This window comes from Stenella coeruleoalba, assembly GCF_951394435.1.
Source record: "Stenella coeruleoalba genome assembly, chromosome: 2".
Classification (NCBI taxonomy): domain Eukaryota; kingdom Metazoa; phylum Chordata; class Mammalia; order Artiodactyla; family Delphinidae; genus Stenella; species Stenella coeruleoalba.
Window position 1 is genome coordinate 108,985,085 of NC_137147.1, and position 26,096 is coordinate 109,011,180.

Genomic DNA, 26,096 nt, shown 5'->3' on the forward strand with positions numbered 1-26,096 from the left:
ATGAGCTCGAGGTTCTTTTGCAAGGTGATGGAAATGTTCTAAATTTCGACTGTAGTGATGGTCACACAACTCTGAATAGAAGAAAAACCACTGTACACTTTAAACGGGTGAACTGTAGAGTACATGAATTATATCTTAATAAAATTGTTTTTAAAAAAATGAGAGAGGAAACATACTTTCCAACTCGTTGTTCTTACCTCTCCATGTTTTTAAAGATGTTGCATTTATCATCACCAGTGGTCAGCTGGAAGGCCAAGGCCGCGTGGTGTCTCTCGAGCACAGCAGTGTCGTTATACAGAATGGCCAGCTCACTCCCAGCATTGCACAGGAAGGAGTTGGTTCTCCCGGGGTGGTCCAGGTCATGGACAGTGGCTGCAATGAGGGCAGTGACCTCATCAAGTGGATCTAAAGTTTGCTGAAAACAAGAGATCATTTAAAAATTGGGGCAAGGCATTGAAAGCAAGGTAGCCTTCTGGGTAGTAGTTTTCTTTCTGCCCTATTACTTTAAGGTAAGGATATTTCGGATTTCTGAGAAAAGCATAATGTTGAGCAAACTCAGTTTTCCCATCTCCACTCAGACACAGTTTCATCTTTGCATGTTTATTAGGAAACATTATCTGATTCTCAGTCTCACACAAGTTAAGGACTTACCAAGACACAGGGTGTCCTCAACAGACAGGAGTCACCTCCTCAGAAAGTCTGTCTCTAGACCCATCACAAAAAAAGGCCTTTAGTCTGAGATATTGACTTAGACCAACATAAACTAGTATTACTGAATAAAAGAGAGAAATAATTTTTTAAGTTATGCATCTCTTACATTAACTGGGGATTGGTCTATAGTTTTCTCCCCCCTTCTGCTACCTTTGTCAGGTTGATTTCAGGGTTTTGTGACTCTGTAAAATGATCTGGACGTTTTCCATCTTTTTCAAGACTTTGAAACGGTTTATGTAACATGGAAAAATTCCTTAAAGGGCTAAAGAACTCACCTGTCCATCTGGGTCAGGAGCCAGGTTTTGAAGAAATTAGTTGATAGTTTAAAAACAACTCCCATGGTACTGACCTCTCTCTTGGTTTTCTACTTCCAGCATTAATTTGATTTAAAACTCTAAGTACAGAAGTGTATGGTACTTTCTTCTATTAATCTCCATTTCAAATGCGTGTATTTCTGTGTTTACTGTGTTTTTGATTAGTTTGGCTAGAACTTAATTCTCTTGCTGTTTCAAAGAATCATTCTGGATTATCACTTTGCTCTTCCCATTTTATAGGTTTTGATACATAGGCTTCTCATTTTGTTGTTTTCTAAACTTATTTTTGGCTTTATTTCCTTGCTTATCCCTAAATTGTTTGAAATATTTTCTCATTTGTAGTGACTGACATTTTTTATTTAACTTTTAGTTATTAAATCCTAGTTTTTGTTGTGGTTAGAAAATATAGACTATGAAATTTTGAAGTTTATCAAGACAGTAATTGTGTCCTAGTATAAGATCATTTTTGGAAATATTCTACAAACACTTGAAAACAAGGTGTGTATCTAATAAATCAGTCTTGTAAAATTTATTTAAATTGAAATTCAACAGTTTTATCTTTAAATGGGTGAATTTTATGATGTGAATTATATCAATAAATGCTATTAAAAATTAATAAGTTAGCTTTCTGAATATATATTTGCATGTTATCTATAGAGGAGTTCAAAATCAATAAATTACAGCAAAAGTTAGGTTGTCTTTATATGCTGAACCATATTGACACAGACATCTCTCCCTCTGCCATTTGTCTTCATGCTTTATAAAAACAGCCCTCTCTCTGGACTCTTATTATGCCTACAGTCTGTTGTTATTAAAACAACAACAACAACAACAAAACCCGAAAAACCCGAAAAGAGAAAGCGCAAATGGGAGACCCAGCTCTGAGAAGATAGGATTTCAGGGTGGGGAGTGACTCAACACGTCCACGTGCTGGAATCATCCCCGCACGCTGCTCTCCTCCCTACAACTAACTAGTCGCAGGTACAGATGAGGTAGTGGGACTGGGATGCACTGGCCCTCACTCTGCTGACTGCCAGGGCTGGTCCTGGCCACCATGTGGCCTTCCTCAGATGCCAGGACATCAGGCAGTGATGCCTCGCTGTCTCATTCCTCCCGAGGCCCTGTTTCCTTAGGTACAAAACCAACGGTTTGATTCATCTGCTCTCAAGTATACAATACTTCTGAAAGTGAAATGGCCACGCACTAGAGCTCCCTGGACCCTCTGTGCCATTTTATGATGGATGCTGAAGGAAATAACACAAATACTTTGGCAAATCAGTGAAGGTCTAGTTGCTGCTTCGAAAATTTCCCCAATGAAATAATTGACAACGTGAAAAGGCTTTCTAAGGAAGCTTTGTTTGGGAGTGGGCGGTGAGTAACACTCCCTGAATGGAACCTTTCTCCCGTGACGCCCTCCTTACTGGGACCTACTCCCATCCCCCTATGGCCTCAAAGCTGGAGCTAAAGCTGCTACATGGCCCCCAGGCAGACCCTGGGCCAGTTGTGAACGGCCACCAGTAGGTGCCAGTGGCCACTGCACCTGATGCTAGGAGCCTCGCCCTTCCTCCCCTGCGCCGACGAGATGGCGCAGGACAGGCACTGGGCTACGAAAGGAGCCTGCCGTCCAAGTGAAGTGGACGGTACAATCAGGAGGGTACCCAGGAGGGTGTGGGGACACGGAGGAGGGTGCCCCAGGGAGGGCTTCCTAGAGGAATGAAGGCTGGTGTTGATTCCTGAAGGGCAGGGGGAGATGTGAGGGAAGCCGGCACCAGCAAAGGGACCGGCATGTCAAGGGCAGGAGCGTTAGAAACTAAAGTGGCTCAGCACAGCCCAAACATGGCCTGTGTGTTGCGAGCGGTGCACACCATCTGTGGGGTTTGAAGCTTAAATCCTGTGGGAGATGGGAGGCTGCTCCTGGGACCCATATGGTCAGAGCAAGTTCCCTAGGAGGCCGGGCAGCCAGGAGTTCTTGTTTGGCACCATCTAGACGACAAATGACGGGGCCCTGACCGGGACGGCGACAGGGGCGTTGCGAGGAGAAGACGATTCTGAGAACACTTAGGGGTTGTAGTCAGCAAGGTCAGATGACCTACCAGGTGCTGGGGGCTGGAGGAGAGGAGAGAACTGAAGATGACCCCAGGCTTCTGACATGGGTATCTGCTGGGATGATGGGACTCTGGGCCAGGCAGGTGACCCTGGGTGGGAGCAGTGCTGGGCAAAGATGATGAACTTGGTCTCAAACCCCGCTGACTCTGAGGGATGCGGGGGGCCCTAAAGGGGCCATATCCAACCTTGCCTGCAGGGTCAGAGTAAGACCCCTCAGAAAAACAGCCTTCTCCTGTTCTTGCTGGCTTCCTCCCCGGAGAACGAACCCTGCTCCTTATTCTTCCAGGAATGGCTGGGGTCATGTCATGAAATCATTATCAACTCCCCAGAGCCACAGCGTGGCCTCCTGCCTGACTTCTCCTGTGGCCGCCCCCTTCCCGGGCCAGGCTGCACCCGTGCCGGGCCCTCCTGAGCAGTGACACTGCACAGCAGCCCGCCCCACTGCTCCTGCCTGTTAAGCGTGGAGCACAAACCCAGCTCACCTTTATCCTCTCCTTGCAGAGAAAATAGGCAGTGGCGTGAAGCACATCGGCAGAATGTGTAGAATTGTGGTAGGGGTTAGAAGCGTGATAATTGGCTTCGATAATTTGCAACCACGATCTCAGCGTTGTCTCAGAGCATTTTAAGACTTCACAGACTCCAAAGCGAGCAAATATTTTGAGACCAAGATAAATCAAAGGCCTACAGAGAAAAACATCCACAGTGTTAAAACAAAGCAAAGACACAGGCAAAGTGTTGGATCTACTCAGATCCAACAAGCAAACCCGAGCCAGGCTTCAGAGGGTGCGCAGGGCAGCAGAGCGGAGCCTGTGCAGCTGGCACATGGGTGGCACACGGGTGGCGCTCTGTTGCCCTCTCTCCTGGTAGCCAATGCCAAGCTCTGGGTGGAGCCCAGCTCCAATTCTGGGAGCATTCATTCACCTGGTGCGCCCCACTGGCTGGGGCGAGGTTTGTTCACCCTGCCCTTCCTGATGCAGACTCCTACTGACACTAGTAGAGTCTTCAAATCAACATGCTGCCAGGCTAAACCTGCTCCAGCTTAAACCCTATCCTCTCCTTTGGACCTGCTGGACCTATGTCATTGGCCAGATGTCCCGTGTGGGAGAAAACAACAGTTCCTGATGACAGCCTATGAGCCAGAGGCTGTCACATGTCATGTGACGGTCTCGACAATCTGGAAGTGGGTGTTACAGTATGAGGAGGTTTCCCCAGAGAAGGTGACGAACTGGCCAGCAAATCAGGCCCTTCCTTGAGAAGTCACCTTCATCCAGCACCTGGCCTTTGCTTGGAAGATCAAGAAACTTGGCTCTGCTGAGGCAGTATCCAGAGGTGGTCGGGCTCACAGGACTTGAACAGACCTGCCTTGTCCCAGGTTCACACGAATACAACGTACCAGTATGTAAACCAGGTACCCAAAGCTCTGTTTGCCACGGGCATATTCTTTTCTACAGTCCTTGGCTGTGTGGGGTACCTGGACACAGAATGTTTTAGAGGGTCGACTCACTGTGAGCATATGAGCCAAGGGTAGGGGCTGGCTTGGGGACCGTCACCCAGACTGGGATGAGACCCGATGAGTTATCCCACGGCCAGCAGAGCACCCCTCTCCTGCAGTGGCCTTCTGTCTGCCAGGGTCCGGACCTCACCCTCCTGAAGGTTAACGCTGGCTGGCAGCAGGCTGGGACACCCTTTCCTGTGTGCCAAGCCAACCACACGCCTTTGCTTGACCGTTCTTCTCCAGCAAGGTACAAAATTGAAGGTAAAATCCCAATCCCACCCTACTCTCGGTGACCACGTTCAGATCAGGATGGCTGGAGTTTGGGGTGTCCCCATGCCTGTCACCAACACAGCAACCAAGATCTGGGGACAGCTCTTAACAATGTGTATGTTCGTGTATTTCTCATTTTTAGTTCTAGGCTCTGAGTGGGGCTCTTTGCTGCTATCTCGACATACCACTACCTACAGGAGAAATTAATAACCATATTTTACAGAAAAAAAAACCTCTGCTATTTGGAGAGGTTAAATCACTTGCTCAATTTCACGCTTGCTCTCTCTGCGGAAGTCACAGCCAGGCAGACTCCCCTTGGCTTCTCACTGATCCCCTCGTTGAGGCCTAGGCCCTGGTGACTCAGGGCACCTGCTGCCCTGCTGCGCTTTCCTGAGCCTCCTCCCTGACCAGGGACTGGCTCTGTGCAGAAACCATACTCCTTGGGTGGCTTTCTCCACACCGGCCCTTGGAATCAAGCTCTCTGTCTGCCGAGCTCCACGTGGACTCACCTTTTATGAGTGGCAGCCTCCAGTTCAAAAATATCAAAGTCCCAGGATTCCTCATTTTCCATGGCCTGAGTTATCTGTGATGGGATGTCGTGAAGGGAGGTGGGGGTGATCACACTGCTGGAAGCCTGCTGAAGGTCTGCAAAGTGATGTGATTCGGAGAACAAAATTAAGAGGCTTTACAGCATTAACTGTTCCTTAGGGAGAACAGTTCTGCTTCAGGGGACGGTTGCTTTGTTTCTCATTTTTGATGATACACCGAAAAACTTCTGATAAAATTATCTTAAAACTTTTACCTGAAAAAATTATTTTCATCACTTAAGCATGGCTATAATAGTAATAGTGGTCCAAAAAACTAAAAAGGAGAAACTTACTTTTTGTTGAAAGAACATACTCATTCCTGGATGGTCTTCGAAAAACGTCCTGATAAAAATCAAGGAAAGAAGAGAAAGGGAAGTCACAGCTATTCTGTACTCCTTGAAAACCCCAGGACAGCGGGCCCCAGAGGACGCTGCGGGCAGCCCTCCCCATCAGTGCATGCCGAGGCTTCCCTGTGCTCACCTCTGCGGCCAACCCCGAGCTCAGTCACTCACCCAGGAGCACACAGCCTGACGCTGCACGGACCTGCTCAACTCGGGGGTAGGGGCATCACCAGGACGGCGAGCTCGGGAGACTTCCCAGAGCCCAGCGTCCTGCTGGCACTCAGGACCGGATGACGCCCCTCTGCCCTCAACCCTTTCCCCCCGTTTCCTGCCACCCTCCTCAACGCTCGTGGACACCAGCCTTCCTCAAGAAAACTAGATTCTTCCCTGCTCTCTAAGCACCCTTGCTCCACCCCCAAGCCCCGGAGGGGCCCCTCTCCTCAGCCCTGCGGTGCTCTCTCCCCATGCTGCCTCTCTTCACCCCTCACCCCCGGGCACTATCCCACCCCGCCCCTCATCCTTTCTCCCCACCTCCTCACCTACAGGCTGGAGGAGCCTCTGTCTCAAACAGACAAGACCACAACTAGACATCATCATCGCTGGGAACCCTCTACCCAACTGATTTTTGCTTAAAACCTTATTTTTATGAAATCAAGTGACTTTAGAAAGCAGGAATTAGGAGGGGGGATGAATTTTTACTTCTGAATTTTGTCACCAAGACAAAAAAGGTGACAGATGGCAATGGAATGATCTGTTTTCCACCAAGTTGTTCTTCCCCTGTAAGGCCTCTGTACTAGATGGGGTGGAGGAGGCATCTAGACCCCTCAAGAGCCCATGGTATAAAGCCTCCTTCTAATGAAATGGTTCCAAGGCCTTCCTTTCCATGAAGTCACCAAATCTGTATAGGATGCTCTAGAGGGAAACCACGCCCCATTCACTGGTGCCTCTTTTTTTGGGGGGGCGGGGTTGGGGGGTGGCGCCACGCTGTGCAGCTTGTGGGAATCTTAGTTCCTGGACCAGGGATCGAACCCATGCCCTCTGCAACGGAAGCACGGAGTGCTAACCACTGGACCACCAGGGAAGTCCCCCTGGTGCCTCTTTAGACATAGACAGTCATTCCGTTTTGTAATATGGTATGAAATATTTCATAAATTTTTCTTTTCTGCCCATCTTCAAAATCTTAAAACTAGCTAGCTGTCTAGAATGTGCTCCTCCCTTCTCTGCTTCAAGCTGTGGTCCCCCTGGGCGGCAGGCAGCAGGTGGGTGATGGCTCGGCCAGAGGGCAGCAATGGAGGGTTTAGGCCTTGACTGAGCCCCACACACAAAGAGCGCCGTGTAGGCCAGCACGTAAACAAATAACCTGAGAAAACAAATGAGAACAGCAGGATCTAGCCAGCAGCCTGGTCAAATACACTTACAGACATTAAGCCCCCAACAAGGTCGATGGCATGAGGATCATCGTCCTTAGCATCGAATTGTGGTGAATATAATTCAGTGGTTCTTAGAATTTCCAGCACACGATCTAAGGCTTCTGTCACAGGCATGGGACTGCTTTCCTGGGCAGCACTGATGATATTGATTGCCTATAATACAGAAAGAAAACGACCTGAGTTTCATAATCTTAAAGACAATGGGAAAGCAATCCAGAGTCAGGCTGGCAGTAGGGCTCAACGCTAACTTAAGGCTAGTTAAAGTGCTCATGTCACGCATCCTCTCTCTTCAGACGAGGCAGCTCCATACAACTAGGAGCATCGTTATTGCTGTGGGTCCCTTGGTGGTTCTTCTTGCTGAAAACAATCAACCAGGAGAACAAGGGACTCCCATGCTCAATGGAGACGGACCACAAACTGTTTCACCTTGGTGATGGGCGCCTCAATCTTCATGGAATGTATCCGGGCCATGGAGGAGCGTCGTCTCTGGCTGGAAACTGTGGAGAGATCACGTGATACAGAAATCAGGGTGTTCACAGCCTTGGGTATCTGTCTCCCTTCCCGCCCCAGGCCCCACCCAGCGTGCTCAGCTGCACAATGAAGGGGTAGGACCAGAACTACCTGGTCGCTGAGCTTCCTTCCCATCCTAACAAGCCTGGGATTCTGGCATCACCAAATCTGCTTCCTTCAGCTCTAGGCACTAGGTTGCACGTGCACCCACAGACTGAAGTTCTGAGGTCACAGGCCAGAGAGAAAACAGAGGAAACAATCTAGCAAGTCAGGGCCAAACAGTGAGCCTCTTTTTGTGTTTCTAACAATAAGGCTTTATAATTATTCCGCTTGCTGCTCTCCAGGAGTGAAAATGTTCTGAAAGACAATGCCACAGAGGCTCCTTGTTTCACATATGGCGGGAGCAATAAATACAACTCAATTAACTGAAATACATGAATTTCTGGTTCAATTTTTCAAGGCATCCTTTGGTGCTTTCCACTGTTCTGCTCAATCTAGACGGGTTAGGTAAATATCTTAAGTGAGGCAGGCAGCAAATCTTAGACTCTAAAGTTTGTTAATTTTTTTGTTGCTCCTGTCAAGATCCAGTTCCTTTGGGGTGGGGAGAAGCCTGGGCAGTGAACTGGCAGGAAAACATATTCACATAGTGTTCTGTGTCTCTCCCTGAAAGCCCCACTGTCAGGCCAAATGCTGTTTACCAAAGGTCTTAAAGGATCACAGACTGTTCCACAGCCTGATGCGTCAGCCTTATTTTACCAAACTGGGGCCCAAGGAGAAACAACCAAGATTAACCAACTCAGGCGCTCTCAAATGCTCTAAATTTCAGAGACCAACAAAACTCCTTAAATCTAATTTTGGTGATCAGCACACGGTTGCCATCTTTCCATTTTACCCAACAAGGTCATTAAACCAAAAATAAAAACCACTCTTCTATCACTATATCATAAAAAGACTTGTTCTCATTTAAAAATATAATGAACGTGACATATACTTATAAAGACCAAACAATAGTGTGAATGCAATAAAGTAAGAAAAAGAAATAAAAGGTATAAAGATTGTCATGACTGTGTATGCAGAAAGTGAAAGAATCTACAAACGCTACTCTTATAATCAATAAGCTAGTTTATCAAGGTTACTGGGTACAAGGTCAATACATAAAAATTCAATTATATTTCTATATACTAGCAACAAACAATTGGAAACTGAAATAAATAAACACCATTATGACAGCATCATAAAAATCAATATTTAGGAATAAAAGATACGTAACATTTATACACTGAAAATGCAAAACATTGCTGAGAAAAAATAAAAGGCAACCTAAATAAAGACAAAGAGCATGTTTACGTTTTGAAAGACTCAGTGTTACCGAGATTTCAATTTTCCCCAAATTGTTCTATAGATTTAAGACACTCCCAAATAAACTCCCAAGAAGCTGTGTGTGTGTAAACTAACAAGCTGATTCTAAATGTTATATGGAAATGCAAAGGACCTAGAATAGCCAAGATAATCTTGAAGAACTTTATACTACCAGATATCAATACTTACCATATGACTGTAGTAATCGATCGTGGTATCAGTGTAAGCAAGGACTAACAGAACAATGAAATAGAGTCCAGAAACAGGCCATATATTTATAGTCAACTGGTTTACAATAATGATACTACTGCAAAAGATGGTTTTTCAACATGGTGATGGGCCAGCTGGGTTTCCCAGTGGGGGGGGGGGATATTAATCTTTGATCTCTACCTTCACTAGATGTAAAAATTAATTTGAAATGGATCACAGACCCCAAGGGAAAGATAAAACAATAAAGCTTCTAGAAGAAAACATGGGGGAATATTCTTCATAACCTTGGGATAGAGAAAGATTTCTTAAACAGGACACAAAAAAAGCACTAGCTATAACAGAAAACACTGATAAAATGAACTTTAAGATTCATTAAGAACCTCTGTTCATTAAAAGACCATTAAGAGAGTGAAAAAGCAATCCACAGACTAAGAACAGTATATTTGGAATACTTATATCTATATCTAGAATATAAAAAGAATTCCTACAAACCAACAAGAAAAAGATAAACAACCCAGTGATAAAAATGGGCAAAAGGGGCTTCCCTGGTGGCGCAGTGGTTGAGAGTCCGCCTGCTGATGCAGGGGACACGGGTTCGTGCCCTGGTCCGGGAAGATCCCACATGCTGCGGAGCGGCTGGGCCCATGAGCCACGGCCACTGAGCCTGCACGTCCGGAGGCTGTGCTCCGCAACGGGAGAGGCCGCAACAGTGAGAGGCCGCAACAGTGAGAGGCCCACATACCGCAAAAAAAAAAAAAAAAAAAAAAGGGCACACGTCACAAAAGAGGATATCCAATGGCCAGTAAGCATATGAAAGGGGTGCTCAACCTCATTAGTCATCAGGAAAATTAAAGTTAAAACCACATCCAGTAGAATAGCTAGAGTTTAGAACCCTGGTATAACCAAGTGTGGGAGGATGCAGAGCAACTGGAACTCTCATAGGTTAGTGATGGTACATGGTACCACCCACACTGGGGAATTGTCTGCAGCTGCACAAAGGCCCAGCTATTCCACTCCCAGGTAGGAGATGAACACACATGTCCACACACACACAAGATACTTGCATAAACATATTCACAGCAGCCTTACTCTGAACAGCCCCAAAGTGGAAAGGTGAACACAAAGGGCCATTAATAACAGAATGGATAAGCAAATTGTGGCACAGTCATACAGTGGAGTACCACCAAGCTACAAAGAAGAACGGTAGCACCTAGCAACAAGGATGAATCTCAAGAACACTAAAATGAGTGAAAGATGCCAGACACACAGACAGTGCATACTATACGACTCCATTTCTATGAAGCGCAAGAAGAGGCCAAATTAACTTATGGTGCAAGAAATCAGTGGATGCCTCTGTGTGGTGAAATATGTGCGCAAGTGCAGGCCTGCACGTGTGTAATTTCTGTATCTATTTTGGGCTGGGTGGTGACAGTCTATACAGTTCAATGTACAGAACTGTCAAAACCTACTGAACTCAACACTTAATATGAATTGTATTATATGTAAATTATAAGTCAATTAAAAAGAACAGTGGTTAAAACCCACAAACATTAAAAGAAAAGTGTTTTAACTCTCAAAAATACAGAAATGGACAAAGTAATCCAAAGGATGAACAGAAGTCAGAGTGTGGCGGTAAAGACAGTTTGGGGCACGAGTGACCTCGCCTCTGCTCTGCTGTGCCCGAGGGCCGTGACCATGAGGGCCACAGTGAGGACGGTGACAGCTGCTGCCACGACCCTGGCCAGGCACCACGCTCACTCATTTCATCCTTACGTGGTCCTCTGTGGACAGCATAATGATCCCCATATGATGATGAGGAAATGGAAGCACAAAGGTCTACCCCCAAGGTTGCACAGAAAGTAGATGAAGCTGGGACCTGAATCAAAGCAATGCTGAGGCCGAAGTCCATACTCTTCCCTGTAACACCACTTTGCTCCCTGCCCTTGCAGCAGGGGTGGGATCCGTTTCGTCTTTTCAGTGCAAGGGACACACGGCATATTTTCCAGTCCTCACGACCAACCCATGAGAGAAGTGAGGCACTGGATCTCCACTGTAACATCTGCAAAGTTTTCGCTGTTTATCTAGTAACAACCAGCTCCCTATTGCTTCCCAATTCATCTCTGAGTCAAAGAAAGTACATAGCTAGCAGTAATATTTGCCTCCACACTATCTATAGATAATTTCCATTGCATTTTTAAAACTTCTAGATCATTCAGGCCACATATCTACATAACCGTTAAAAAATTATATTCCACTTAGAACTTAAATAATATTTGCTTATGAAAAGTCTTTCACATCCCCAAATGCAGCTCACTTACTTCCCCACCAAAAGGTAAGCTTCCATGGCAAACTGCAACCCACAATGGAATATATCGCTGAGAACTTCCAAATGCATTACTCATACAATTACAACAGATAAACTGACATCTGCTGTTACAGTTTAGAAAATCAACTAGAGGACTTCCCTGGTGGTGCAGTGGTTAAGAATCTGCCTGCCAATGCAGGGGACATGGGTTCGATCCCTGGTCTGGGAAGATCCCATATGCCGCAAAGCAACTAATAAGCCCGTGCGCCACAACTACTGAGCCTGCGCTCTACAGTCCTCGCGCCACAACTACCGAAGGTCCGGTGTGCCTAGAGCCCGTGCTCCACAACAAGAGAAGCCACTGCAATGAGAAGCCCACAGACCGCAACGAAGAGTAGTCCCCACTCGCTGCAACCAGAGAAAAGCCCACGCAGAGCAGCGAAGACCCAACTCAGCCAAAAATAAATTAATTAATTAAAAAAAAAAATCAACTAGAGAACAGATGGTAAAATGTATCTTTTTCTTTTTCTTTATTCCCTGACTCCATCAAAAGGGTCAGAATGGAACCCACTGGCAAAGGAGTTGGGGGTGAGGGAGAAATGGACACAGACTGCTAGAGGGTCCCCTTCCCTCTCCTGAGCTGGAGGGGGGCAGTGACCCAGAGATCAGACTGGGGAGGGAGTGTCACACGTCTCCATGGGTTCAATACTCACAGGACCATGCTTTCTCCTCTTGTCTTTGTCACCTACCTTTGCTTGTTCGAGAGGCAGCAGTTCTGACATCTAGTGAGCTTTTCCTCCTGTCGTTATGTTTGCCTGACTGATGATCTGTGGAGACAATTAAATTATACATTACCTCTGCAAAGGGATTTTAACAACATATTAGGAAACTTACCAATATAAAGGTTTTAAAAAACAAAATTTAAGCATTAGAATACCATTTAGGAAGCCACAAAAATCAACGGAGTGCACAGAGACAAAGGCTGTGAACAATTACGTTTTAAGGGACGCTGACTTTCTCAAAATGTCCCACCTGGTACAGTCATAAGGTAGTGCTTTTCAGTTTCCAGATTATGTAATCACAGAGTCCCACGATGCAAAAACTAGCAGAAATGAACTCAAGAGAATTTCACCTATTATATTTCTATGTAATTGAATAAAGTGGTGGGAAAATTTTGATCTCCATCCACCCTTGCCCCAAAGGGAAAAAAAAAACAAAAATCTTTTTTTGTATTTTTTTTCTACAATACAAGCTCTAAAATGTCCCTGGGAGGAATGTGCCTCTCTCTGGGAGGGTGGCACAGGAGCACTAGTCCGGGGCGCACTTCTCTGCCCCTCCTCCCGTGGATGGCACCACTGCATTTCGAGGCCCAAACAGGGCTTGTCTTTGACTCCTCTCTCCCTCACTCCACGCCAGTCAATGACAAGGCAAAGCTGACCTTCCTTCTCGTGCCCTCCTCTGTGCACCTGCCACGTGTCACACGTGGTGGCAAGCCTCCCCAACCCGTCCCCATTTCACAGACGAGGAGACTGGGAGCCGCTGTGCGGACAAGTGAGCACACAGCCGGCGCTCGAGCTCAGCTCTCCGCACCTGCAGCTGCTTCTGTCTTCTCTGCCTTCTCCCGGCTTCCTCATCTGGATTCCTGCTCACAAACAGGATCCAAAGGCAGGCCCTTGGTACTTCTCCCCACCATCCAGAACCTTCTCCACTTGCTATCTGCTACCTTCTCTTCCATGTGGGCACTGGCAGTGACCTTGTCAAGGTCACTGATGACCTCCCTGTTGCTATATCTGAAGGACACCGTTCACTTCTTACCTGACTTGTGGTACTAGACACAACTGATCATGCTTCCTGGAGACTCCTGGTTTGCACAAGTCCAACGCTGGCTTTCCTTGCACCTCTTACTGTTCCTTCCTAGTTTCCATCACGATTCATTCTCTCTTCCTCAGCACCCCTGGTGTTCCCAAAGGTTCAGTCCTCTTAGCCCTCCCTCTCAGACAACGCAATCTCCTCAGGAGACCTCATCCTTTTCTACAGCTTTTCCCAATTCCTGTGTTGCTGTCTTAATGCCAGGCCTTTCTCCTGAGCTCCAGACTTACATCTTAACTGGCCACTCGTCACCTCCATCTGGACACCCTCGGGAATTTCACACGAGCTCACTACCCAGATGAACTCAGTATCTTCTCCTAAATCACTGCTTATCCCAGGCTGCTGAACGGCATCTACCTTTTTGCTTAAGTTGGAGACAAGTCATCCATGACTCCTCCTTGTTCCTTGCCCTCAAGTGGTCAGATAAATCTATGGATTCGACCTCCTAAACACCTCTTTAATCTACCCCTGTTCTGTCCCTGTCCTGGCTCAGACACCTGTCATCCACCTCTGGATTATAATGACAGCCTCCCCTCATTGGTCCTACCGACCCCAACTTTGCCCCCTTCAACCCATTCTCCATAGGCAGCCAAGTGATCCTTCTGAAACAAAAATCTGATCAGATCACTCTCCCAATTAAAACATTTTAATGGTTCATCACTGTTTTTAGGATCAGATTTAAATTCCCCAGTGTGGCACCCAGAGTCCTGTGATATCTGGACCTCCTCTCTCCAGCCATCATGAACTATTTATGATGTGCTAGTTCACCTCCCAAACCTCTCTGCCTTGGTGCAAACTGCTTACCCCCACCTAGGAAGGCACCCCTCCCTTGACGCCTCCTTCACCTGGTTAACTCTCGATCCTCTTTGAAGATGCAGGTAAGATGCGGCTCAGGTATCATCACCTCTGGGAAATCCTGCCCTAATGCCTCACCCCCAACATTGCTGGTAACCGCCTGCTTTACTGACTTGACTGACTTCCTCACTAGCTGTGAATGACACGAGGGCACTCAACAAACATTTACTGGGCACCTACCACGTGTCAGGCTCTAAGCCAGGCGCTAGGGGTGTGAGGATGAATATAGTAGGGTCCATGCCCTCAAAGGGGGTAGTCGGAGGGGAACAAACACGGGTGAACTAAGAGTGACAGTCGTGATGCTGGGGAGCAAAAGGAGCCCCAGGAGGAAGGGGCAGGTCTCCTCTGGGAGGGGGGCAGAGAGGAGATGAGGCATGTTTTGCAGCGGGAGGCCGGCAGAGGAGGAAGGCACTTCCTGTTGGAGGACGCTGCCTGCGCAGACGGGGCAGAGCTGGCTGGAGGGAAGCGAGGAGCAACGTGTCCCAAGGCCAGGGCTGTGGCAGGTGTGGAGGGAGGCGAAGCAGGCTTGAACTTCTACTCAGCGTTTAAGTGACTCCCCTAAGGCAAGACCAGACCTTCCTGTGACCGCCGTGTTCAGCCCGCTTCTCTTACTCTGTCTGAGTCCCTGCAGAGCTCTGCAGCTGGTTCTTAAGGTACCTCCACCTGCTGGGCTGCTGCTCCTGCAGGGAGGGCTGAGGGGCTCGCAGCAGGGTGACCTTGACCTCTCAACCAGCCCACAGCCTGAACGAGCCCGCGCACAGGCCCTCCTGCCTCGAGAGGGCTCCACGCCCACGAATGACCCGAGACCTGAGGCAGCCGCGCGCCGCAGGAGGGAACACTCAACAGGCCTTGGCCGCCGAGCCAGCTCAGGCTCAGCACCGCCCGCGACTTCACGTGTCTGCGCTTAGCTTCCTGTTCCAGAAAATTGCGATCCTTCGCACTGCCCATCTTTTTAGGAGAGGAAGGTTAGCAGGGTTTCCTTGGCCTGCTGGGCAAATCCAGGAGACCCTGGAGAAGCCGTGAGGAGCAGAAACCATCCCGCAGCCCCGCGAACAGGCAGCCTCCATCCCAACACCAACACCGTGGTCCCCCGGGGGGAGGAAGCAGAGAACCAGGTTTCTTGCATGACTTGCCCCAAAGTCACTCTGCTGGGAACAGACTTTCAGAGAACTTTCTCAGACACTCTCAACCGTCCAAGCCTTTAAGGAGGGCCTGCCCTGCACCGGGACACCCCCTCCCCCCGCCTCGGGGTCTCACCGACCCCACACTGCTAAGCCTCCAGCCGCTGCCCAACCGCGGGTTCCCTGCGGCCTCGCACACGGGGAGCTCCCTCCTCCTGCGCCCGAGAAAGCTCACTTTCTCCAGATCCAGAGTAACACTCCTTTCAGGTCTGCCCAGCCCCCGCCCTGGCAGCGCACGAGGACACCTGTAAAATACGCTGAAGCCCTGCTCCGCACCACCTGACCCGGAACCTGGCACGTTGCTGGCAAGGCCCTTCCGGACCCCCTCCTCCTCCCCTGTGCTACCCATCCCCCTGCTAAGAAGCACAGACAGCAGGCTTCGCCAAGCAGAGACAGTCACTTGGCCTGGCACGTGGTGCCCGTGCACTGTTTTGGATGAATTATGCCCTGGCCTGTTTTCTCTCCTCTACACGATGGCAATGCTGGTATTCTCGTCTCTGGTCCCTCCTTCCATGTAATCTGTTACATACAGGCTCTAAAAGCTTAGCGCTCAGGCGTCATTATACTATTCCCTTGCTCAAAAATCCTCAAACTCCCACTGTCTACCAATGAAAATCCTGATTTCCCACCTAGCATCTAAGGATCCTTCACGATCCCAACTCCCTTCCACACTGACCTTTTTTATACCAGTCAGAATTCTAACCCTGCTCTTGCTCTTTCTAGAACACACTCTGTACTTTCCCTGTTCAGTAACTGTATGTATTTCTGGAATGCTTTTCTTCTCACACCCATCTTCTTACTCAAATCCACCTCTCCCTGTCTGGAACGTCCCCCTCCCTCTTCCTCTGCCTTTCTCACCCACTAATGATCACTTCTTATCACTTGCTATGTGTCCCTTCGTGTCAGTATGTCTCTCCTCTTTTCCGATTCAAGCCTGATTACTCTTGGGGCGCCCACAAGAACTGTTCCAGCATGTGCTTCAGAGCTTCTGGAGTTGGCCATCTGGATTTGAGTGCCAACTCTCCCACTTCCTAGATGGATATCCCTGGGCAAATTAGGTAGCCTTTCAGTTTCCTTATCTGTAAAAAGGGAACTTCATCTATTAAGCGTCTATCCCTCTGGGTTATTGCAAGGCTTCAACTAAATACACCGTAAGTTAAGCACTCAGCACAGTGCCTTGTACACAACAAACACTCAGAAAAACTTGTGGGAAACATTCCTAGAATGAATGAGTGAACTGTGCCGGTACTGCTGAAAGCACACCATCAACAGCTGACGGTATGGAAGACAAAGTCTTCTCCTTGGAGGCTCTTACAGACCAGCTGGGCAACCAGAGCACTGCCTGGGCATGGCAGGGTGCTATAAAGCACCCACACAGGCTGGATGGAGAGCCTCTGGCATGGAGCCGGAGAGGACCTGCACCATCACAGGTAACGGCCAGAGCAGGAAAGTGGCTTGCTGAAGCCATGATATATGCTGGAAGGAAACAGGTGATTCCAGGCCAGGGAAAAACATAGACATGGGGTGAGCGGATGGTGTCCAAAGCACATCAAGTCCTCACGAGACGGATACGACGTGAGGCAGGTCTGATGGGGTCCACCTACCTCCCCGTAGGCTGGTGGTGAAAGCATCCCTGCTAAAGCACTGTAGTCTGAAACCAACACAGTTGCCTCTTCGAGCACAGATCATGCCAACAGACCACACTCCACTCAACACATCTTCACATAAGTTCATGCAATGGAGATGACCAGTTCTCTCCCCACAGGCTGAGACCCACCCCAGGACACCTGTCATATCGCCCACCTGTGCTCGGGTCCTCTGACTCATAAACCAGCCTGGGAGTCAGGGAGAGAAATGCTGCCACGGTGCTAGGAAAATACAGTCCCACCTACGCAACAGACAAGCTCGTCAGAGGCAGGGCCTGTTTTTATTTTTTTATTTTTTCAAAAGCTCAGTGAACCCTAAGAATGAATATGGGGCACCATACCTGTATGAGTGTCAGACTGAACACATTCAGCTATTTTCGTAGCCTAAAAATGAATTTTAGAAGACATTAGTTTTGAGTGCCTAGTTATACAGTAAGGGAAATCTTGCTGGGTCCCTGGGGTCCCAAGGGCTCTCCTTACATACCTTATTGTTGCCATTGCACGCTCTGACAATGGACACATAGTGTCTAATTTTTCTGCAAGTAGAAAACAATGTATTATTTCTCTCCTGGCTCTCTATTCTGGTGGATATCTAGCTAATTTTTCATTAGGAAAGGAGCATCTCTCTTTCACAATACATACAATGCTTGGAGGACAGCAGTTCTATTTGTGTGTGGCCAAGGCCACCAATAAACAAACAAGAGTCTACAAGCATCCTCTGGTGTCTCTGTAGAAGAGAAGTTGACTCTTCAGTAAAAACAACAAAATCCTTCTGAGTCATCACGACACACAATAAAAAGTACCCAGGTTTTAAAAATGTACTACATGTTAACCAACCCAAAGCCTCTAATTCCTTAACATGTTTTCACAGTTTCACAGCCCTCTCTTTTGATGCTCTTCTTGAAGTTTCAGCAAACAATCTGCTCACAGTCATTCATGGAAACAGCCACAGGCCACACTGGGGCCGAATGTGCGAGTCTAGAACAAAGCAACTGGGGCTTATCTCAGAAGATGCTGACTCTCCTCACTTATTTTCGATTTTTCAGCTTTTCCCCTTGATAATCCAATCCCTACAGTTATCCTCCCCCAATTTGGAAAGGCCAAAAAAGGCAGAGAATCAGAACAGAGAGCCCACACAGAGCCGTCTCCCTGAGGCAATCGCCAGCCGGCAGCAGAGCCTGGTGACCAAGCACGTGAGCCATGCGGTCAACGCAGAGGCCTGCAGCCCGGCTCCGCTGAGCGCTGGCGGCCGGACTCTGGGCCAGCCTCACCTCTCTAAGCCTCAGGCTCCTCGTCTGTCAAACAGAGACGGTCACAGTGCCGACATCATGGGGCTGTGGCCAGGATGAAATGAAGTGACACCTACCAGGCACTGAGAGCCTGCCCAGGGAGGGAAGGGCTCACGGACAGCGGCAGTTGTTACAATCATCATCGCTACACCTCCTCCTGGTCTTTTTGTCCCTCGTTCATGTTCATGACTGAGAGCGTACACTAGGTACGATTTTACATTTTGACTTTTGCATTTATCAAAAACATTTTCCCCTATAATTTAATTTTCTATGATCATCATTTCTAATGGTTGCGTATTTTATCGTTGGGTATTCTACAGTTCACGTTCATAATTTTCCACTGTTCGTATTATTTAAGATAGATTCTGAGACAAACCATATGACATTTTCAGGCTCCTGATATACACTGCCTTCCAATCTGTGGTCACATCTGCTTCATGTGCGTTTCCGTAAATGAGAGTATTTAAAATACTTTTATCTAATTTGATAGTTCTGTGCAGAAATAACACATAGGCTATCAAATTAGATAAAAATCTTTTAAACACAGGGAGTCCACCAGTGAGTGTTCTTAGCACACAGCTCAGTAAAGTGGCATTCAGATTGAAATACTTTAGTCTCTTATGTGTTCACACAGCTTAAGACTGTCGGAGTGTGGCGGCTCTGGGTCACCAGCTGGAGGGTCAGGCTGTGACTATGAGGAAGCCACCCTGGAAGGCCATCCTTTGATGGTACCTGACCTTGTTACAAGTCTTTCTTATAAATTTCTGCATGCAGTTCTCAACTTACTTAAGTATTCAAAACACATTTTGCAATAAGCCGAACATGGTATGTTGACTGAAGTACTCGTTTTTTCCACTTACCCTCCCTGCCCGATGACAGGTAGTATCTTCACATTTTGTTGTACATTATCTCCGTTCTTCTCTTTGGCAGAGCAAATTCCTTGCCATTCCTATAAATGGAATGTAGACATCATTATACACTGTGTTCAAAACATAAACCCAAGAGCATTTTCCACCTCAGGTTTCCACACCTTTACCATGGCCACTAAAGCTATTAGGATAATAAAATCATCCCAACCCCAAAGGCAATTTTGGGTAATCGGACAATTCTTTCTCAACCTCCCAAGTCCATCTCCTCCCTAGACTGACAACAAAAGCCAGGTCACCACAGTCTAAATGGCCATATGTTTTCAGTGGCTTTCTGCCGGCAAGAGAGGCCCTGGGCCCATGAATGAGGAACACCCTTCTCGTCCAGGTTCCTCCTCTCACAGCTGCTACCTGCCGCAGTGGAGGGGGGAAGTGTGGCCTCTGCCCCTGCATTTGGGAGGGGGAGAGTCTCAGACTGGGGCAGAGAAGGAGCCACCCTCTGTGCTGTGTACCCTCTGCAGGTAGGGTGGGGATGATGAGGTAACAGCCAGGACTGGGCTCAGGCAGAATAACCAAGTGAGACCTTAGAAGCCAGAGCTGCCATTTCAGAATGGAGCTGCACTGGGAGAGCAGGTGTGCCCAGGCTATGACCACAGCGAGCAAACAGGGGCTACAGGTGGCTCCCCTACTCTGAGGGTGGTGGAGACAAGCGTGGGACGGAGCTGGGTTTTGTGACCACCTAAAACGTTCTGAATTTCTCCAAGAGTCACCAAGGTCCTTAAGCTAGAAAAATCCCTAAAACCCTCTGTAGGACCTTGAACTCCCAGGGCGTTTCATACCCTTCTCGACCTTCCAGAGTCCCACAGGGGCTAAAGCTGACCCAGGTGGGAAGGGGAACACCATGTCAGCCTGGCTCAAGTCTCCTGTCCATACTCTTACACAAAGTCAATTCTGGAATCTGTGCTTGGGGCGTGGTGACCTGCATGCAAATGCTAATGGTAAAATCCCATCTTCAGACTCCTCTGGCAAAGTGGATCCAAGAGAAACCAGGACACTGACAGAAGCAAAGGATGGTTACTGGGGCTTCCCGACGTCCTTCTGAAAACAATGGGCGCCAAGAAAGGACTAAATTAAAAAACAGCCCAAGAGCCCGCTAGGTGCTTACTTGCCCTGGAGCAGAAGGGAGGTGTGGGCCTTCCTCACTCCAGTTCTGAGGGGAGAGTGGCCTGGGCCCGAATCGGGCAAGGACTAGACAGGGATCCCTGGGCAGGAATCTGGAGCCTGTCCTCCACGTCCACAGCCCCATGCAGCCACCAGAGAAGGCTTCAGCAGACAGGTCTAAGAGTTACTTCTGAAGCTCGCTATCAAGAGAAATACGGGAAGCTGACTGAGGTGATATTTGCAAAACTCTGTGAACATACTAACCACCACTGAACTGTATACTTTAAATGGATGGAGTGTATGGCATGTGAATTATCTCTCAACAGAGCTGTTACATAAAAAGAGAAGGAAAATACGGGAGACCGATTCGGTCAATCAATCAGCACTTCAAAATACATATTCAGGATTTTCTCCTTCAATCCTTTCTGAACAGAGTGGGTGGCTGCCGGACCCCAAGTCGAGGTGTAAGAAGCCACGTCAGCCAGCGCTGGACGGTCCAGCTAATGGAGGACAACTTAGCCAATGACTTTGCTTAGATAACAGAGTTGCCTGTAAGTCTTCCAGTCAACAATGGAAACAAAAAATATTCACTTAACACAGATCATATTTCTTATCAAAAATACATCAAAAATCGAAGTTTCAGTTCCTAAAAATAGTAAAGTCCTACCTAGCATGCTGTTATGAAGAATAAATCTGGTAACACACATAAACTCTTAGCCAAGTCCTGACACACGGCAAATGTCCAGTACGTGGCCTGTTTGGTTTCGCACAGGTGTCTGTCTGTCTCTCTCAGGCTGAGCTCCTCTCAGAACTACACTGAGGCGTGCACCTCCCTTCTACTCCGGGGCAAGCTCAGCACCGAGCTGGACTTCGCTGACTACTGAGACAGTTCCTTCTTGGTGTGTGCCCACTGGCTTAAGAATTAAATCATCATCATCCAGCTGTCCTATGCCAGGGGCTAGCACTGTGCTGGCAGGTGGTAAACAGTCAAAGAACACTTGGGGCTTTTGTTTACTGAATGGAAAAGTGAGGCCAAAGTCAGATCACGGAATCCTGGCACCCAGGATAAGGGACTTGAGCTCTACACAGAGGGAGTGACATGATCAAAGTGGTGATCTGGTGAGACAAATCTCCAGTAGCGTAGGGTGGACTGGCCAGAAGTGGAGGGTCCTGGGACAGGGAGGCCTAACTGCATTCAGCCACCGCAGTCTCAGGGTGTGGGAAGGGGGCTCTGAACACGGTCAGGCCCAGGCAGTGGACCCTCAAAGGCAGGGGTTTAACAGACATCAAGCCTTGGTGATGGATTTGATGGAGGGGGCTAAAGGGTAGGGAGAAACCAAAACTATTCCAGGAATCAAAGTCCAGGCAACTGTGTGGACGGTCAACGAGCAGTAGACAGAAGAGGTGGAGGGGGATCGGGCTTTTTGTTAATGGGGGATGAGAGAAAATCACCGTTACATAAGGTGATACCAAAATGACAGCAGGATGTTGAAACAGACCTTGGAAAAGACACTGTGGCTAAAACTGGGAAGGTGGGAGACATCTACGCAGAGCAGGAAAGATGCTCAACAACAAAGGGAGCTTTCTGAGGAACCAGCAGGGGACAAAGAGCCCTGGTAAACCTGGGAGGAAAGAGATGGGGGAAAAGTGGGAGAAGAGGGGAGGCGGCGAGGGAGGAAGGCTCCTGGCTTCCCAGGAGCTGGGGAAGGTAAAAGGTGCGAAGAGCTAAAGGGCTCTGCGACTGCACATCATTATCAGAGGCAGCCAGCCGAGCAGCCCACATTCCTTCAGCACCTGCAAGACAGTTTCTGAGGGGAAAAAAATGCAAAATTTCTAAAAGAGAAGAGGCAGTATAAGGCTCCGGTATCTGAGAAGATAGGAGGCCAGGGGTTCTAGGGCCCTGACAGAGAAGACCTGGGGAAGAAGAAACAGGAGGAGAGCCAAGAAGGATACATGAAGGGAGGAAGGAAGCAGGAGTGTGGGATTGAAAATCAAGGTGCCTCATAGTATCAGTTTTACCTGAAAGGGGAGCCAGTGGCTGAGAACAGCAGGCAGAGGAGGTTTATAGAGAGTGGTGTTTGCAGTGTTCTCTGTTTGAACATCATCAGAATTTCTCCTCTGCCCCCAAGAATATCCAACTGGCTGGACACCTAGAATCTGACATTCCAAAGCCCCTCCCGGTCATCTGACCACTTCCAAAGGCTCCATCCTGGTTCCCAGCACGTGTCTGAACTCTCTCCACTGACCATGGTACCATTGTTTGCCAAGGGCTGGCTGATTCTCAACAAGCCCTTCTTCTCCCGAGGGAGACTTGATTAGAAAGGCCATATATCTTTCTCCTCAAAAAATTGCCCAGCTAAGTGGTCTGTCCTACTGCAGTGTTGCCCGTGAACCAGCAGGGTAGCAACAAAGGACAGACAGCAGCTTTTGCACTCTCCCCAAGAACTTGCAATCATGCAAAACAAATGCCCTGGTTCCTTTTCTTTTTCTTTTTTTTTTTTAAACATCTTTATTGGAGTATAAATGCTTTACAAGGGTGTGTTAGTTTCTGCTGTATAACAAAGTGAATCAGCTATACATATACATATATTCCCACCTGGTTTCTTTTTGAAATAAAGCAGTACAGAGGTTAACAGTGTGATAACCTTTCGTATTCTCTGCTCATAGCAAATACAGACTTTAGAGAACAGGTGTCCGGCTGTCGAGGCCCTTTGCACCTGGTGCCCAGCGGCATACCTCAGGAGGCAAGATGCTGCTCACAGGGATCTGGGTGAATCCCAGGGCCTACAGCTAATCCACTGGGTGCCCCCACCCCCATCTCAACTTGCTCTCCTCACTGCAAGGGCAGCTGCCAGATCAAGGAGCATGAGAGCCACCATCTGCTTCACACCCTGCTGAACCTCACAGCAGAACTGCTGGCTGACCCAGTGGCAGCACTGGACCAAACCGCCAGGACTGGGGAGGCCATGGTAAAGCCCCTCAAAGGCTGCGGGGGTCTGGAATGGCTGCCGTTCTGGAGCTGCCTTCCGAGGACGCCCCTCTCGGCCCAGGCAGGGAACACTGGTGGGCCTGAACACCTAAGGGTCTGTCTCTTCATTCATCTCAGCCTTCATTTCTCTATCCAGAGGACCTGCCACTCTCTCTAGCAAGAAAATCATCATCCTGACAGAAAAGCCGAAGGCAAAATAGGATTCAAGCAGTGCCCATTTTTGTGGTTCCCCTGAGAGTGCATCCCCGGGCCCCGCCGCTGGCCTGTTCTTTCCCTGTTCTCACTGCAAAGCCATCTCGTGTGCTCAGAGCCGCGGGAAAGCAAAGGACACCAGCCCACTCACGGTGTCTTCGAGGGGCCCAAGCCAAGTGGGGGTATAAGCTTTGCATAGCCCTTCTGCCCCCTCTGGCAGACTGCCCTTGTGTGCTAAGGGATAGGCACCAGAGAAAGGGCATCACTTCCACAGGGCCTCCAGACAGCCAGCAAGAGAGCAGGTCACCAATTTTTCAAATGTTCTGAATAATCAGATTCACAGTCCCAACTTCTAAAAGTTAAAAAGAGCCCAGCAGAAAAGCCTAAGAATGACTATGGAAAGCAGTAGCCTTTTCCTTCTCATCATATTTTAAAACCTAATATAACAGTGAGGTGCTGTCAGAAGCCACAGTTCAGAGAGAGAAATAACCTTTCAGACTGAGCCTGCCTTGCTTTGTCTACCCCTTCAGCACCAGGGTGCTGTAACTTCTCACATCACAATGCAATGACTACTTTTATCTGTCTGTTTTGCACCCTGGAATGAGTTCTCTAAGGGATTTTTGTTTTGCCCTTCTTTCTATACCAGAACCTAGCACACCTGGCATTCAAAAAATGCTGAATGAATGAACGAGGCTCAGAGAACTGATGGGCTCCAATGTGTTCTGAGAATGTGTTAACTCACTGGCAATCCTTTACCCAGACCATTTGCCAACAGCTACCACTTAGAAGATCAATTATTAGAAAGATCAACTTACTCACTTATTACAAAAATGAAAACAATGATGTTAAGAGTCAGAGTTACTCTTATTGGCTGGTCAGGATTTATATACTTTCTTGGCCTCAATTTCCTCATCTGCAAAATGGGCGTAACAGAGATAACACTACCTACACTTCCCCAGGCTTCTGGGAAGAGTGAGACTGAGATCACCTGGCTCTAGCAGTGCTCAGTGAGCGCTAGGTCTCCTTCCTTCCTTCCCTCTTTGTTATGTGAGAGTAACAAGGGTAGCGACCTCTTACTTACCTTGCCTATCCTGATGCATGAATTTATAGTATCGAGCAAATCAGCCTTTTTTTCATTTACAGGCACTTCTGCTAAATCCTTCCCTATTAATTCACCTGACTCATAGCCCATTGTTGTTTCAAATGCTGGATTTGCATACTGGGGGGAGACAAAGGAAAAAACATCATGTGAATTAAAAGAAATTTTGAAAAGAGGACAATCAGAGATGTTCAACCTAAACCATCATATTTTCCCCCCAGAAAGCCCAGGAGCCTGGCGCTCACTACGACGGTTCTAAAGCCACAAGAGCACAACCCCAGAAAAACCTTGGAGTCTGGAGAAGCCTCTGCTCCGATGACACCGGGCTGGGCTTGCTGCCTTGTTCTCCTGAGGCTGCAGGGAGGGCAGCAGGCCCACTCCACTTAAACACCAGCAGAGGAAAGAAGCTGCATGGAGACAGACCCAGGGCTGCTACAAAAGGGCTGTTGAGATTATGATACAGTGGAAGAAAGCACCAGACTGGGAGTCTGCAAACCCAGGGTCTACTCCCACAAGTCACTTAACCCCTCCAAGTCTCAGTCTGCACATCTGTTTAATGGGAATGAAACACTTATTTCGCCTCTCTCATATGATGCAAATGAATAATGGGTTTGGAAAGCAGGCTGTGAACTAGGAAGTGTTTACAAATGCAAGGCTTTATGGTTAAATTTCAAATAGGGCTGTAAGACTAGAAGAAAATGTATGGGAAAGCTGTGCATGTGCTGATAGGAATAACAAATAATGACGATGATAAAACAATAATCATACTGTTTAAGGTCTGTTTTCCTTGCTAGGCACTGTAGTAAAAGCACTTCACACACAGTAACACATTTAATCCTCAGAACATCCTTACAAAAGGTAAGTCGTTGTTAGCGTTAATATTATTCCCATTTGTACAAATGAAACAGCAAATTCAGACAGATTAAGTCACCTGCCCGAAGATGCCCAGCTAGGAAGGGGCCGAGGCTGATTGGAAGCCAGGCCTGACTGATACCAAGCCTGTGCCCTCAACCACCGGCCAATGTCGCCTGTCAGGGCACCATCCTGAATGCTAACATCATCAAACTCTTTACCAAGAAAGTCACTAGTTCGATTAAAGTGAAGAACTGGAGTGCTCAGAACTAAAATCAAAGTGGGGCTCATTCTCAGACAAAAGGCACATTCCCCTGGCACAACTCCCTCTTTTGCTGTTATATGAAAATACATGTTACCTGTTTGCTGTTATCTGAAAGCCATGTTATCTTCAGTCACTTATATGAAGCCACTTTTCTAATAATGGATAATTTGTGAAGTAATTCCTAGTTTATTTTT

The 26,096-nt window shown here is 47.8% G+C and overlaps 1 protein-coding gene across 2 annotated transcripts in view; it reads right to left on the reverse strand.

Moving 5' to 3' along the window:
* Positions 1-26,096, reverse strand: part of PDE8A (phosphodiesterase 8A) — a 137,310-nt gene that overhangs the window by 18,906 nt on the left and 92,308 nt on the right. For both annotated transcript variants that reach the window (XM_079912638.1, XM_079912637.1), the window contains exons 8-18: positions 24,768-24,905; positions 19,339-19,427; positions 17,674-17,725; positions 17,531-17,573; positions 12,388-12,465; positions 7,681-7,751; positions 7,243-7,407; positions 5,777-5,825; positions 5,406-5,541; positions 3,614-3,812; positions 198-415 (exon numbers count right to left, since the gene is read on the reverse strand). In XM_079912638.1, coding sequence (XP_079768764.1) covers positions 198-415; positions 3,614-3,812; positions 5,406-5,541; positions 5,777-5,825; positions 7,243-7,407; positions 7,681-7,751; positions 12,388-12,465; positions 17,531-17,573; positions 17,674-17,725; positions 19,339-19,427; positions 24,768-24,905 — 1,238 coding nt within the window. The remainder of the gene's footprint in view (positions 1-197; positions 416-3,613; positions 3,813-5,405; positions 5,542-5,776; positions 5,826-7,242; positions 7,408-7,680; positions 7,752-12,387; positions 12,466-17,530; positions 17,574-17,673; positions 17,726-19,338; positions 19,428-24,767; positions 24,906-26,096) is intronic.